This window comes from Pangasianodon hypophthalmus, chromosome 3 (assembly GCF_027358585.1).
Source record: "Pangasianodon hypophthalmus isolate fPanHyp1 chromosome 3, fPanHyp1.pri, whole genome shotgun sequence".
Lineage (NCBI taxonomy): Eukaryota > Metazoa > Chordata > Actinopteri > Siluriformes > Pangasiidae > Pangasianodon > Pangasianodon hypophthalmus.
In genome coordinates, this window is record NC_069712.1 from 21,082,501 (window position 1) to 21,097,492 (window position 14,992).

Here is a 14,992-nt window from a genome sequence, read left to right on the forward strand (position 1 = left end):
TGGCACCTTCTCAACCTTATTTTGGACCCGAGAAAGCTAAAGCACGGCACGAGCGGTGGAATTTGCAGCTTCTGGGTTGTTTAATTGGCATGCTCGCTCTGCTTAGCGGCTCTTGCTTCAAGCAAAGCTCGTCATCTGTGATCCTACGTGGCAAAGCAAACAATGCTGTCGGCTCAGCTTCTGCTCCTCCTGAGGTGTCACATTCCGGCTGCTGTGACCTTGTTTTTCTGCTCACAGCGGGCGCCTCTAATTTTCATCTACTGCCCAGGTAGAGCATGCACCCCATGACATCTGCTCTGTCGCCATTAACCTTCGGGACCAAATGTAGGCCGCGGTGCTGTTTGCTGGCAGCTGGAATTGGCCAGCTGAGAACCCTCGTGATGAGCTGAAGGCCGAGGCTGCTACAGTGTTTCACCTGTCGTCCAGCTATTTTCCCCTCTGTCCGCTGTGACAATGAGCCAGGCTCAGAAATCACCTCCACTCCCTACGAGCAGAGACACATTCAAAAGTAGTGGAGTCCCTTCTCATGTAGAGAAACATCTGGTGTCGCAGAGCGGTGTGCTGTTTATAGGAAAGCAGTCCATATTCAGTTCATCTCTTCCGTCTCTCTCTCTCTCTCTCTCATTTGTCTTGCTGTGGTGTTGCGTTGCTTTCTCCTGCTCTCTTAGCCTCCCCTCTGCTAACAGCCATTCGTTTCAACCTGCACTGCCCTGTTTATCAAACAGTAACAGTTCCCTGCACACAGCTGGCCAACCTGACCTCACTACATACACAAAATATGCTCTTGATTGTAGGTCAGGTTTTCTTTAATTCGATTTTTCAGTAACTGTACATTCAGTATATAGGCTTTAAGCGTCAAATCATGTCTCTCTCTCCTCACTCCTCTCCTTGGTTTCCTTCATTATAGAATGCCAGCTGATGAAAACCGAACGGCCAAAGCCCAACACGTTCATTATCAGATGTCTACAGTGGACCACAGTTATTGAAAGGACATTCCATGTGGACACTCCAGAGGAAAGGTGAGTCCAGAAGCGCTTCATATTTAAAATAAAATAATAATAAAAAAAAACTTAAGTAGTATGATTATTCTATCATCACTTAAAAAGTGAGCCATTAAAAAAGCACTGGCCTGTTTCCTCCAGCTGTTGGTTTCTCAGCAGGAAGGATGAGTGCTTATAAATACAAACAAAAAGCAGGAAGCAGTGTACGCTAGCTGGCTGAGAGAATGAGAGTTGCATGCTGAGTGTTGGTCATTCACTGTGAAAAACGAATCACTGCAGTAATTGTCTCGCTCGTAATAATATTTCCTGACATTTGATAAGAAACTCAGGCTTCAGCAGAATGAATGTAACTGAAGCATGGATAGAAAATGGGGTTTCTGTTGGAAAAAGAGGTGCAACTAAAATTATAATGCAGCTAAAATCACTAGAGGAGGGATTATTATAAACATCAAGCACGTGCACTCACATTTTTTGCGTCCTGGACTTTGTGTGTAAATCAGGACATGCACTATCCCACACACACATAAACGCATTGCTTTATACACACCTCGTAGCAAGAGTGAGTCCTTGTGCATTGGTGGAAGGCCAGGAAATGATGATGATGGAGAGAAGTGATAGCTGTTGGACATATGCCAGGCTGTAGTCAGAGCCTTTATCTCTTTATATGTGTGCACAGATGGGTGACAAATTAAAGGCAAAACCGGTGACTGTGTTATGCTCTGGAATATTTCGTTAGGTCCAGTTGTCCCTTCAGAGGGAAGAGTCACTGCAAATCAGTACAGAGTTATTCTGACTGATCCCCTTTATCATATGAGGAAACATTTCTATCCTGATAGCAGTGCTTGCATGAACCCATTGACATGGCACGAGGGCTCACTGACTGCTTTGATGAGTATGAAATATATATATATATATATATATATATATATAATATACTATGGCTTTTCCAGTCACCAGATCTCAACCCCGTAGAACACCTATAGGAGATTTTGGACTGACATGTTAGACAACGCCCACCACAACCATCATCATCAAAAACCAATTGAGGGAAGAATGGCATTCATCCCTCCATTACTGTTTCAAAGAAATTATGTTGTTTTTTTTCCCCTGATGCTTTTCTCAGATCTCATCAGATACTACACTTTTTGCTCCATTCTTTTAAATAAGTTTTAACAGGCTGACAGTGATGTTAGACCTTTGGATGAAATACTTTGGTCTGCCTCGGTTCCACCGCTGTGATGGTAAAATAAGAGCGAGTGCCAAAACTTTCTTTCTCTGCTTTTGGCTTTGCTTGGTTTTCTTGTATTTAATGCTACTGTTTTGGAAACTGGACTGATGGCTGACGCATGGTCTCAACAGTGGTTAGATTCACATCGGTGTGCTTATTTGGAGCTGAGTGACAGCGAAGAGCTGGGGGAGGAAGACACACTTGGAACTACACACAAATTTAATAATCCAGTCTGTCTCTAAGGTTGTGGTTGATAAGGACAGCACAGAACATGGATGCCATTATGCCAGCTTAACATTTTGTTTGGATTTAAGAGTTGGCCTGATAAAAGTTTCCGACAGGCGCTGATATATTTTTCGAGCTCATATAGTGACTCCGAACTTGAAAAATGACACAACCGTCTGCTGAAACAATGACATACAGCAGGCCTCCCTGAGATGAATTCATCATTATTAAACACACACATGCTCAGAAATATGAATGCCTGACTGATTCTACACAACAGATGTTGTGCTGCACAACAAATGCAAACTCCGTGGAGCCAAAATGTTTGCAAAGACATCTCGGTCACTTTAGATTGTTAAATGATAATATTCCTGTTTGTCCACTGTGTGTGTCATCATCTACTTATTCAGATCTTCTGCTCAGGTATCCATGGGAAGAGCTTTTCTCCTTTGGTTTTGAAAATTGTTTCAGCTCATATATATGGTCCTTCAGAGAAATCCTAAGGTGGTAAAAATATTTTTTTAAAAAATCCCCAAAACTGTGGTTTCCCCAACAAAAGGTATTTCTTAGACGCATCTTGAATGTTTTAGGTTCTGTAAGCATGTTTTGTCTAAGGGATGAGTGGAGGTTCTGTGTGTGTTTTGTCTAAGGGATGAGTGGACAGAAGCGATCCAGATGGTGGCTGATAAACTCCAAAGACAGGAAGAGGAGCGGATCCAGTGCAGTCCCACCTCACAGATAGACAACATTGGAGAGGAGGAGATGGACATCTCCATCAGTCACCACAAACGCAAGGTACCACTACACCATCTGCTCACACTCCATGACCAAACAAACAACAAACAAACCATGAATTTCAGCATTAATACAACCTTAACATTAACCAGTTAAATAACAATTGTATTTGTTCATTTTTTTAGAATAATAAGCAAAATAAGACAACTAATCAACATCTGCATTTACCAGTGTTCATACCATTAATGAGTAAAATGAGTAACCCACAATAACCAATATGAACAACTACTTATATATTTGCATATTTGCAGTAGTTGACTGGTAAAATTCTGAATTATGATGGAATAGCACCTGTCAGTATTTAAGAACATGAATTTTTCTACTGATCTTTAGTAAGTGCTATATCCTGATCAGGATCATGTTGGACCCAGAGCCTATCCTGGAAACACTGGGTGTGAGGCAGGAATACACCATAGATGGGATGCTAATCCATCTCAGGGCACCGTGCACACACACATTCACACACACATTCACACCCTGACGCACTTTGGAGTTACCAGTTTGATGTTGCCAGCTTGTTTTTGGGATGTGGGAGGAAACCGGAGAACCCAGAAGACACCCATGTGGACACGGGGAGAACAAACACACATATTTTAACCCAAGCTCCAGATCAACCATGGACCCTGGAGCTGACAGCAAGATATAAGGAACATGCTTTAATTTATTTTGTGCTAATTTATGTGGACTTATTTTAGTCATAGATTGAATAAACATTAGTCAGTGCAGGTGCATTTTGTTAACATTTAAACAAATGCCACTTATTGCATGTTTTAACTTACTTGGTTACTTTTTTAACATTACTTATTGTGTATTAATGCGGAAATGTTCATTTCATGTTAATTAATGCATTGAATAATGCTATTTAAAGGAAACTTAAGGTAAAGCGTTATATTTAGGTGTGTTGTCATCATTTCATAATGACAGTTCGCAAAAGCCTAATGGGCTTTTATTTACACCAGATATTCACAAGTGACTGTTCTTTTTTTTTCTTTTTTTGCAGACAATGAATGACTTTGACTATTTAAAACTACTGGGAAAAGGCACTTTTGGTAAAGTTATTCTCGTAAGGGAGAAGGCCAGTGGGAAGTATTACGCAATGAAGATTTTGAAGAAAGAGGTTATTATTGCAAAGGTATGCTACTTTACTTTGGCCGATTATCTGATTTACCCCTTGAGAACACACTGAGAAGAGAAAAAAAAAAAAGATTCAGCAGATTCAGATAGATTCCCATTGTATCATGACTTAAAAGAGAGAACCAGTTTATGCCCAAGAATCACCCTTGCTTCACTGGATAATCTCACTTGTATACTGTAGACATTTGTATCTAAGAACTGCTGCTGTAATCATAAAGACCTTCCTGTATTTATACCAGTACTCATATTCACAGTATGCTCATAATGAACATCCTTTCAACACACTTAGTAGTGTTTGACTTTATAGTATACAATTGTGAAAGGGTAATGATTTATAATCCCACTATCCAGTGTCACTCAGAAGAGGATGGGTTCCTTTTTTGTATTTGGTTCCTTGCAAGGTTTTTTCCTTAAATTCATCTCAGGGAGACTTTCTTTGTTGCTTTTCCTTCTGTAAAGCTGTTTTGTGACAATGTCTTATTGTTAAAAGAGCTACACAAATAAACAGTTTGCAGTTTAAGTCGGCAGTTAAGTTGGCCGAGCTTTTTATCACAATCTTTTGATCACAATCTTTTCATGCTTCTTCATGCTTCTGTACACGTGTTCGTGTTTAATCCCAAATCGTGCATAATAATAGTTTGTAATTTACACAGTACTATATTGAGATGAATACACTATACGACATGGGTATCAGAGGGTAGTTTAATTTTTTATTTCAGCCAAGAAATAAGAAATGGAAGTCACAGCTAACAGTCTTTTTTCACCTAATCAGGTAGAATAAGGTTCATCTCTGGCCTTATTGCATTGATAAGCTGCAGCCTCACGACTTCTTTTGAGGATAAGTGTAACAACACTGCTATAGCAAAAGCACTACAATGAGAGTTGTTACACAATTTGTTATTTCATCATTGTGTATAGTAGTCACATTAGTAGAGGTAGGAAAGTAAGAAAGACACATTTTCTTACACTCACAGTTCATTTGCTTCTCCTTCTGCTGCTGTAGGATGAAGTGGCTCACACACTCACCGAGAGTCGAGTGCTGAAAAACACCAGACACCCCTTCTTAACTGTGAGTACACACACGTCTTAATGACTTACCGTACCACACCCATAATTACAGAAGTTGTCTACAACCGTAAAGCTTCACAATGCTCATCTCCTATATGATAGCGCTCTCCCCAGGGTCTAATTATAATGCAGAGAATAAACTGTTATAAATTAGCAGCACAAATGTAGCTGTACATCTGTTGAGAATTCGCCAGTGAGAGATAATTTCACTGACACTCCAGATGCTGTTGTATACCACATTTGATACACAGCAGGTTCAGAATAGGAAAAAAAAACCAATTTACCTGGCACAAACTCAAGATGCTGCCCCTCTTCACCTTCACCTGATTTCAAAGTTAGCATCAAGGCCATAGTGAAAATGCAGAGCCTTTGCTCTCGAGCGCAATCCCTTTTAATTCGCTCTCGGGAGAAGTTTATGTCTTTTCAGCATATGTTTTGAAAAGATGCTTCTCAACATACGTTTGTGTTTGCAAAGACATATGCTAAGTTGTTGGCTTATTTTTTTCCCCTAATGGTGTGTATCTGCCTGCTGTTTTAGTCTTTGAAGTACTCATTCCAGACAAAAGACCGCCTCTGCTTCGTGATGGAGTACGTCAATGGAGGAGAGGTATGTATGTGGCTGTGCTTGTGTGGTTGGAGTGTGTGCTCGTTTGTATAGCGATGAGATTCCCTGAAGAAAGCTTATTTAGTGATTTGTAGTTCGTGTGTGTAAATGAGTTGGAGTGGCTTCACTGCTCCACAGAGGAGTGGATATGTTGTGGACTGTATTTATGCTGTGGTATCCATCAAACTGCTTTTTAACCCAGCATGCTATAAATGATCACATATAAAGCACTATTGTACATAAACAAACACCAAAGTGGTTACTATCATCACTCTAAATCGCATTATGTATGATTAATATCATTATATCAACCTTAAACACTCCTCTTTAAAGTGACTGGTGAATAATTTTATGTGGTATCTGGTTTCCTGCAAAGCCTGCAGCTATTCCATTCCTCTTCCAGAAAGTTTCCAGCCCGTGACTTTATTCTTCAGGGCCTCCGGTTTTGATAAATGAAATTCCACCACCAATGGCGCTGTTTAATCAGGGAGGCAGCAATCTCGCTCTCATTTTCCCTCAGTCTGTAGTGTCACCTGCTCCCCCAGCCCGGTCCAGCCAGAGCCGCTCACCTCCACACGCTCAGCCCTCTGCAGGCGCTGCTGCCCCTTTCAGCCGTGCTGCATTCACAGCTTCCAGTGCACTGATGAAAGCACACCTGTCCTCGCATACTTTGCTGCGCTCTCACTCGGTTTCTCACGCCCCCCTCTCCGACTGAACGGCGGGCCCGTTAGCGCTCCCCGGACAGCCATATTCAACTCCCTCCCATAGCAATTAAACGGCAGAGCCTCCCTGCCGAGCTCCTGGGTAATTTGTAGAAGACGGGCTCAAGCAGAGACAAGGGCCAGGCAGTTTGAAAGAAACCCTTGACATCTGACTGGGAGAGACAGGCGAGGGGGGAATACTCCAGAAAAAAAATGAGGGAGATGATTGCGGGGGAAGGGGTGCTCCTGCCACTTTGATGGGACGTTAGCCCGCGAGCGCACTAGCGCTGCCTTTAACAAGATTGGTGTATTGATTAAAATGCTGATTTAACAGGCCTCGCCGGCCTCTCTCTGGAAAGCCAGGGATGATGCGCCAGCTGCTGTCTGGGTTCGCCAGGCGTCCTCCGAGGGCCCTGCCATCTATCATCTCAATATGGCGATGGGAGGCAGTTTGTGTTGTGTTAATTTCCTTCAATAAATCAGTAATTATTGCAATCCTGTCCCTGCTGTTTATCTTGCAGCTGTTTTTCCATTTGTCGAGAGAACGAGTGTTCTCAGAGGACCGCACGCGCTTCTATGGCGCCGAGATTGTCTCTGCCCTCGACTACCTGCACTCCACCAAGATAGTGTACCGGGATCTCAAGGTAAACAAAAATGAATTAATAAATAAAAAAAGAGGGAGGGAAGCAATCACACATTTTGGAACGTGTGTTGAGTTCCTGTGCACTGCTTTTATTTTGGCGTGTGGCACGGGACATGGAAAATGTAATTAAAAGCTGTAGAGTTTGAAGCTTTTTTTTTTTTTTTTTTTTTTTTTGGAGAGGGTTGATATCAAACTCTGGCGCCTGTGGAAAATGACACAGTGTTTTGCTTGCAGCCTTGGGCTGAGCTAGTATTAGTGATGCCAAGAAGCCTAAAAAAAAAAAAAGAACTAAATAGCTGGAAGTATCTTTTCCCTGCCATGGTGTATGAAATGTAGATGGAGTAAATGGTTTATTCATACAAAACATCAACATGTTCTCTGATCCATTTAAACAGTCAGTGTATTCAAGCTTAACAGCGGAATATTCCGTATTGTGAAAAAGGAAATAAGCACTCATGACCTTTGTTCTTTCCTTAGTTGGAGAATCTCATGCTTGATAAAGACGGCCACATTAAAATCACAGACTTTGGTCTCTGTAAAGAAGGAATCACTGATGCTGCTACTATGAAGACGTTCTGTGGAACACCAGAGTACCTGGCACCTGAGGTAACAAGCTCACACTGCTGAAGAGCTAATTACTACAGGCACAGCATAGTTGATATCACTTCATGCAGTAATGTAATGGAGAGTTAATGAATCTGTAAGAATGATCTTTCTTCACTCCAGCACCAGTTAATGTCGGCATGGGGAGGGTAATTCAGTTCAGTAATGTTCTCAGATGTTCTCAGAATCTCAGCATTGCCTTATGTTGTTATATTGTATATATTGTTATATCTCTCCAGACAAAAATTAGCTGCAAGTCATTTACTAATAATTCATTAATAACAGCAGCAATCATTTCTTAAACGTCATTATTTGTTTTTAAAGCTCTTAATGGTCTTACTCTCTTTACACCGTCGACTGGGCAAATATTCTTGAGGTCACACAATCTGTTGGCTGTTCCAAGATCATGATTAAAACTAAGGGTGATGGGGTACTTGCCGTCTATGCCTCTAGATTCTGGAACAACTTGCCACCAGCTATCAGACAAGCTCCCTCTAGCCCCTCCCACTAGTGTCTGGTCAATTTTATCCCACTCTTCTATGGATTGGGTGCACAATTCAGCTAGAGATCATGAGTGCCTATTTTAGTGTTTCATCAGCTGTTCCAAATAATCCAAGCTTTCCATCGGATCCCAGTGTTCCATCGTGCTTGTCAAACAAGTCACACACAGATTTGGCCCTGTGCCTCCAACAGTTATCATCCTGCAAAGTGGGAGTGTCAGTGCTGTTCTGTTGGACACGAAGCACAAAATGTAGCCTCAGAGTCTGGCCAACAAACTAACCCTCCATTTTAATGTGAAAGTTACATTCATCCAGGTGCTCAACCTATTGACATGATAAGGCACTGGTGGAGGTGGTGGATGCGACTAAATGTTTTGTAACAGAGCTGGAAAGAACTGTGTTTGTATAGCTTTTGGAAACAGCGTCAGACTGAGTCTCCGTCTATGAGTCTCTGTAAGCCCAGATAAATTATAGCTGGTGCTGCTGACTGGTAAGGAATGAAAAAAAAAAAAAAAAGAACTGACATATTCCCCAGATCTCTGTGGACAAGATCAGAACACAGATTTAAATGGTTTTATGCAGTAGCGTCATAGTCAGTCGCACACTCTTCACTGGTTAGTGTTGAATTAAAGATAATGTAAATATCATGGTAAAGAATTGTTGCTCTGGCTGTTTGCTTTCACGGTAAAAAACGGAGGTGTAATTTGACAACAATGATGCTACGCTTTCACAACAAATCGTCTCCTTCATGACAGCGTTGTGAGTCAGTGTACGTATGTGGTCCACGCCTGTCCGTTCACACCTCAAGACACACACACGCGCACACGCGCACACACACACGCCCAACAGCCATATGGACTCTAGCTGTACTGTAACAATCAGGCATTCTTAATGTTCCCAAATTATTCACAATGCTGAATTATGGTCAGTCATTAGTCTTTATTTACACCTGGTTGTGGATAATGGAAGGCATTTTTTTCTCTACATGAACACACTGAGCTACGAGTGTGTCTTTGAAAGAATTCTACAAATGCACCCTCCTCGGTTCAGTTCTCATGCTGCGTGCTGCAGCAGTAAATCTGATCTGTTGCTTCTCCGTCATGGAGCAATACTCTGAGCTCGCAGGTCGTCCTCCTCATCCAGGCATGCTCAGGTTTGCCCAGAGTGCAGTGGCTAAATCCAAATTAATGAAGAGGAGAGCGAGAGTGGGCTTGGGGCGGAGGCGGGAGTGGGTGAGGAAGGGGGTGAAGTATAGATTCTGCTCGTGGAAAAAAAAAAAAAAAAAAGTACAGAAGACAATTTGGCGCAGCATTTTGTTTTGCTCAGCCTGGCCACTGTGCCAGGAGATGATTTGAGTGTTGGTTATTTTTCACAAGAGTATGTGATTGCACAAAAAAGTAGATGCTAAACAGAGGCAGATGGTGGCAGATGGGGGAGGTTGGAAGAAGGTGGCTGGGAAACCTGGAAATCTATACTGCCGTACTGGTGTAAAAATAACAGAGCACAGCCTGAGCCAGTGAGCCAAGTTCCAGAGATGCAAAGTAGAGGGGGATTAAAGGAGAAGGAGAAAGAGAGATTGGAGGATGGGTGGAAGATGATTTCTTTTCTTTTCACGATATGAGCATGAATAGTTTTACCAAGTAAAACACTAAAGCTATCACCAAAACATTTTTATGTAAATGAAAATAAGTCACATTAGCTTAATATGTAATTATATGATATTAATGACGTTCTTGAGGTATACTTCATAGTTGGAGCCGGTGCCAATCTACTGTATGATAATTAAATTAATCATTTCCCTAGTACATCAGCATGAAACACATGTATTATTGAGTGGTTTGACAATTAAAACAAGGGCCAGTTTAAGCTGTCAGTATATGAATGTATGATTAGAGCCTGAAGCATAATTATATTCCTATACATGTACAGGTAGATCCTCTGGTTCTTTCCAAACCCCCCCTGTGTGTGTATATAAATGTGTGTGTGCGTGTGTGTGTTTGCGTATGAGAGAGATCATCCACGTTTCCCAGCCAAGATGGGCTAAGCTGATGGAGGCTGCTTGTTCCACTGCCCTGCTGGTGGAGCGGCAGGCTCTCTGTGCCACTCGCTCCTCTGCCAGCCTTGCCCATGGGCGAGTGGTGGGAGCAGCAGCAGTGCCACATGGCAGTGGGAGCAGGGGCCTGTTCTGGAACAGGGGGACCCCAACCGGCCCCGTGTGTGTTAATCGCATCCCTGCCTGCAGCCGAGCTGCTCACACCCGCTCGCAGGACAAACAGCCTGCTCTCTCTCTCTCTCCACACACACACACACACACACACACACACACACACACACACACACACACACACACATACAGAATAGTCTTCATATTCTTTACATGGTTCTCAAAGTGAGGTGAAGTGTAGTCAGAATGTCTGTAGTTTTTAATTGTCTTGCAGTTGTGGAAATCTTAACCCACCCTTAGAGTTATTATTATTTATTTATTAAGTTCCTGTAATTATTAGACACTTTGCCTGGTCACTTGAACTGAATGGGTTTAATCCAAACTTCAGTAACTCAAAAACAATTAGTTTTAATAAAAATCTCACGTGTTTTGTTGGTAAAAATCCAGGAATGAGGTGCTCTATGAAGCCAATAAATAGCTTGCATACTACTGTACAGATGTAAATAGTAAGCCTAATATGAATTAGTTGAATTATGTGCATAAAATAAATGTGTTAAGAGGTTGGGTGAATTCCCATCTCCACCCTGTGTGTGTAGAGTTTTCACGTTCTCCCCGTGCTTTGGGGCTTTCCTCTGGGTACTCTGGTTTCCTCCCCGAGTCCAAAGACATGCGCTGTAGGCTGATTGGCATCTCTAAATTGTCCATAGTGTGTGAATGGGTGTGTGAGTGTGTGCGTGATTGTGCCCTGTGATGGGTTGGCACCCCGTCCAGGGTGATGTCCCCCGCCTTGTTCCCTGAGTCTCCTGGGATAGACTCCAGGTTCCCCTGCGACCCTGTGTAGGATAAGCGGTACAGAAAATGGATGGATGGATGGAGGGAAGAGGTTCAGTGATGTTTGGTTTTTTTATTAAAAGTTTGAGAACCCCTGCTTTACGTAGTCCTTTCACACACGCACAGAGACAAATCCACTTTGTTAAGGACAGTAATAACTTGCATGTCTTTCACAAAATATGCAGGAGCAGTGAGCTTCTTGCCTACAATAACTCAATCGACTTTTTAGTAGCAGTTCTTATTTGAGGAAACTGTATATTTGGCAGTAATACTGACTGAGGAACCGATGGCATCAATAATGAACACTAGCTTTGTACAATCTGTGCCATTATGGCAATTTCTATTTTTAGCATTCTGCAAGTTACATGTTTGACACATACTAAACGTAACAGCATTTCTAAAAGCACCAAATGTAGAAACCAGATGGAGGCTACTTGTGTATGTGCTGTATTTATTTATATTAATAAAGTGATGGTATTTTGTTAAATTTAACTATTAAAATATGTATATGTGCCAGTATCTGATAGTTTAGAATTGTACACGGTTCCATTGGATTTTGTACCTTTCTGTTAGTGAAACTGTTATTTCATATTTTCACAAAACATGTGAAGTGTCTGTTTTTGATGCAGTCTTGTTTGAATATTAAAGTGTGTTTTTGTTAGAAGGCTGTTCCTCTGCACATGAGCTCATCATCCTTGCTTAATCAGGCAGCCAGCGCTGGGCCTCAGTGCGAACTCGCACAGCTCTACCTGCTCTTAAAGATCAGAGAGGAGACATCGTTATCACTCGACTCCCAGCATATGCTTAACTGGCTCGTGGCCAGCCAGCCTTGTCATTAGTCAGACATATTAATCAGGAAGCTCCCTCTGAAGAGCTGCCTCTCACTCGTACTCCTTCAGCTACTGCGGCTCCCCCCCAGCGAGGTGTGTGTCAGGTGTGTTAGTGAGGAAGCGACTACTGCAGAGCCCATTACAAAGCTTTGATCCCATGATGGTGTAGAAGTTTAGGCCTCTGTGTCCAGGTTCCAAGCAGTCAGTTGGTTCAGGTGGAGTGACCTCTGATCCACACAGCTCACACATTGGAGCCTCTAGCATCGTTTATTTATTTATTTATTTATCCAACCAGTGGGTGATTGAGCAGTAGGAAGTGAGCTCGTTCATGCAAACGCTTTGTGTTTAGTTTGATTCTCTGAAGTCTTGCCACTCTCCAGTCATTATGAGTAATTATTGAGCTGTGTGTGCATTGAATAGTTTTTGTTCTGAAAGCCAAATGATGGCCCTTGCAGAAATTAAAATCTTGATTATGATTTTTTTTTTTGGAGCAGCCTTTATGGTGCCACTTTATTAATTACACATAAACTATACACATAACTATAATGTTACATATAAATACACATATATTAATCATGAAACTCCCTCTGAAGAGCTGCCTTTTTACTTTTTTTTATTTTTCAATATTTTCAATATTTATTTTACTTTATCTTATTTTATCTTTATTTTATTCTTACTTAATTTCTTATGTGCATTTTGTGCCTTGTCCTTTATGTATGCTGCTTGAACATCTAATTTCCCCTTGGGATCAATACAGTGTTATCTTATCTAATCTTATCTAAATACACATATAGGAACTTCAGTTTTAATTACACAAGTATATCTTGACAGTTTAATGGATAACTCTATAATTATATTATTAACTATAATTCATGTACCATATTTATGTTATAAAATCTTATCCCAGGTGGATAACCACAACTGGTAATTCAATTGCTGCCATAGAATCTATACAGGCAAAGTATAGCTTCTGTATAAAGTTATACTTTAACTACACTGGATCTGTCCACTTAATAGAACATGCAGTGCAGTCCCAGTCAGAAACTGCTGCTACAGATATACTTATTGCTGCTACGCTACCAAATATCTTACACTTTACAGCCCATGTTCTGTGTATGTATTGTCCTGCACTCTTCTCACACTGTTGTGTATTTGCACTTTATGTAGTCTTGTGTACTGTTACTTGTGTATTTGTGTACTGTGGTTGTGAAGAAATGACATTTTGTTCCAGTGTATACAAGCTATATAGAGGAATGACAATAAAAACCCACTTGACTTGAAAGGAAAAAAAGTAAATTAACTTATCATACCACATTGCTGTAATCCATCTGTGACAGTACAGACATCTACAGTCAGTACAGGGGTGGACAAATCATCAATTCTTTAGTTAGTGCGCCAGACATGTAAAAGCTTCAGTTTTTGTTGCCCAGAAACCCAACTGACTAGGCCAATAAGTGAAAAGTAATATAATATGATAGCATAATGCAGACAAGTTAATTAATTAAGACTGAGGAAAACAAAAGTGTGCATGAATTCCCACAGAAGGAATGGCTGTGTGTAGCCAGTCATGATAAGTTTTCTAATGTAGCACATTGTGTTTCTGCCCTCAGCAAAATGTCAGCAAGTCATTAGTCAGAGCATTGGCTATGAGCTGTGCTTTGTTCCTCCTCACATTGCATGTAAAAGATATTTGACTGACTGCTGTCTTTTATTTCTCTCAATACGTTTAACTACGAGGTGACTGCAAGTAAATAGTAAGGAGTGACTGCTTTGCACAGAATTATTTATTTATTTATTTATTTTTAAGTTTCTTCAGTATATTCCCTCTGAGAATCATCCATGTCATCTGTGATTGCTAATTAATCCGCCTAGTAAAATTAGTTCTACCAACAGCCAGATTGAGACTCGGCCAGTGCGTTTGTTTTGCGACTGTCAATAGAAAGTCTCTGGTTGGTGGACGAGAGAAGAAAAAAGTTGATCAGCAGCTTACTGAACGTTGCCTCCACTTGTTATATTATAGTTTATTTATAATTACACAGTTTTTAGAGACAGTTAATATGAAATGGTTATTTTGCCCCACTCTACATCTTGGTATGCAATATACATATATGCCTCAGTTTGTGGAGTGTTTCACTGATATGATACAGTATGAAACGTGTGTGTGTTTGTGTGCGTGTGCGTATGTCTCATCAGGTGCTGGAGGATAATGATTATGGCCGGGCAGTAGACTGGTGGGGTTTGGGTGTGGTGATGTATGAGATGATGTGTGGCAGGCTACCGTTCTACAATCAGGACCATGAGAAGCTTTTTGAGCTCATCCTTATGGAGGACATCAAGTTCCCCAGGACGCTGTCAGCCGACGCCAAGTCTCTGCTGTCAGGCCTGCTCATCAAAGACCCTAACAAGAGGTACTGGCTCAATTCAAATTTACATCATTCTCATTTCACTGTGAGAGCAACTGAATTGCTTAATGTTACAAGGTGGAATCTTTATGAAAATATAAAAAAAAAAAATCTACATATATATCTTATTTGCAGCATCTTCTATATGAATATCAAAATTCTATCATAAAAATACAATGCATATCAATGTATCAGACTTTCACTTTCATGCTCTGTCCACTTCCTGTGTAAATATGATTACACTTACCACTTAAGAAATAAGC

The 14,992-nt window shown here is 41.1% G+C and overlaps 1 protein-coding gene across 2 annotated transcripts in view; it reads left to right on the forward strand.

Annotated features, from left to right (window-relative positions):
* The window catches only part of akt3a (v-akt murine thymoma viral oncogene homolog 3a), a 96,781-nt gene that overhangs the window by 76,638 nt on the left and 5,151 nt on the right, over positions 1-14,992 (forward strand). For both annotated transcript variants that reach the window (XM_026942277.3, XM_034302773.2), the window contains exons 4-11: positions 908-1,019; positions 3,105-3,249; positions 4,250-4,381; positions 5,387-5,452; positions 5,990-6,058; positions 7,278-7,400; positions 7,877-8,005; positions 14,521-14,735. In XM_026942277.3, coding sequence (XP_026798078.1) covers positions 908-1,019; positions 3,105-3,249; positions 4,250-4,381; positions 5,387-5,452; positions 5,990-6,058; positions 7,278-7,400; positions 7,877-8,005; positions 14,521-14,735 — 991 coding nt within the window. The remainder of the gene's footprint in view (positions 1-907; positions 1,020-3,104; positions 3,250-4,249; positions 4,382-5,386; positions 5,453-5,989; positions 6,059-7,277; positions 7,401-7,876; positions 8,006-14,520; positions 14,736-14,992) is intronic.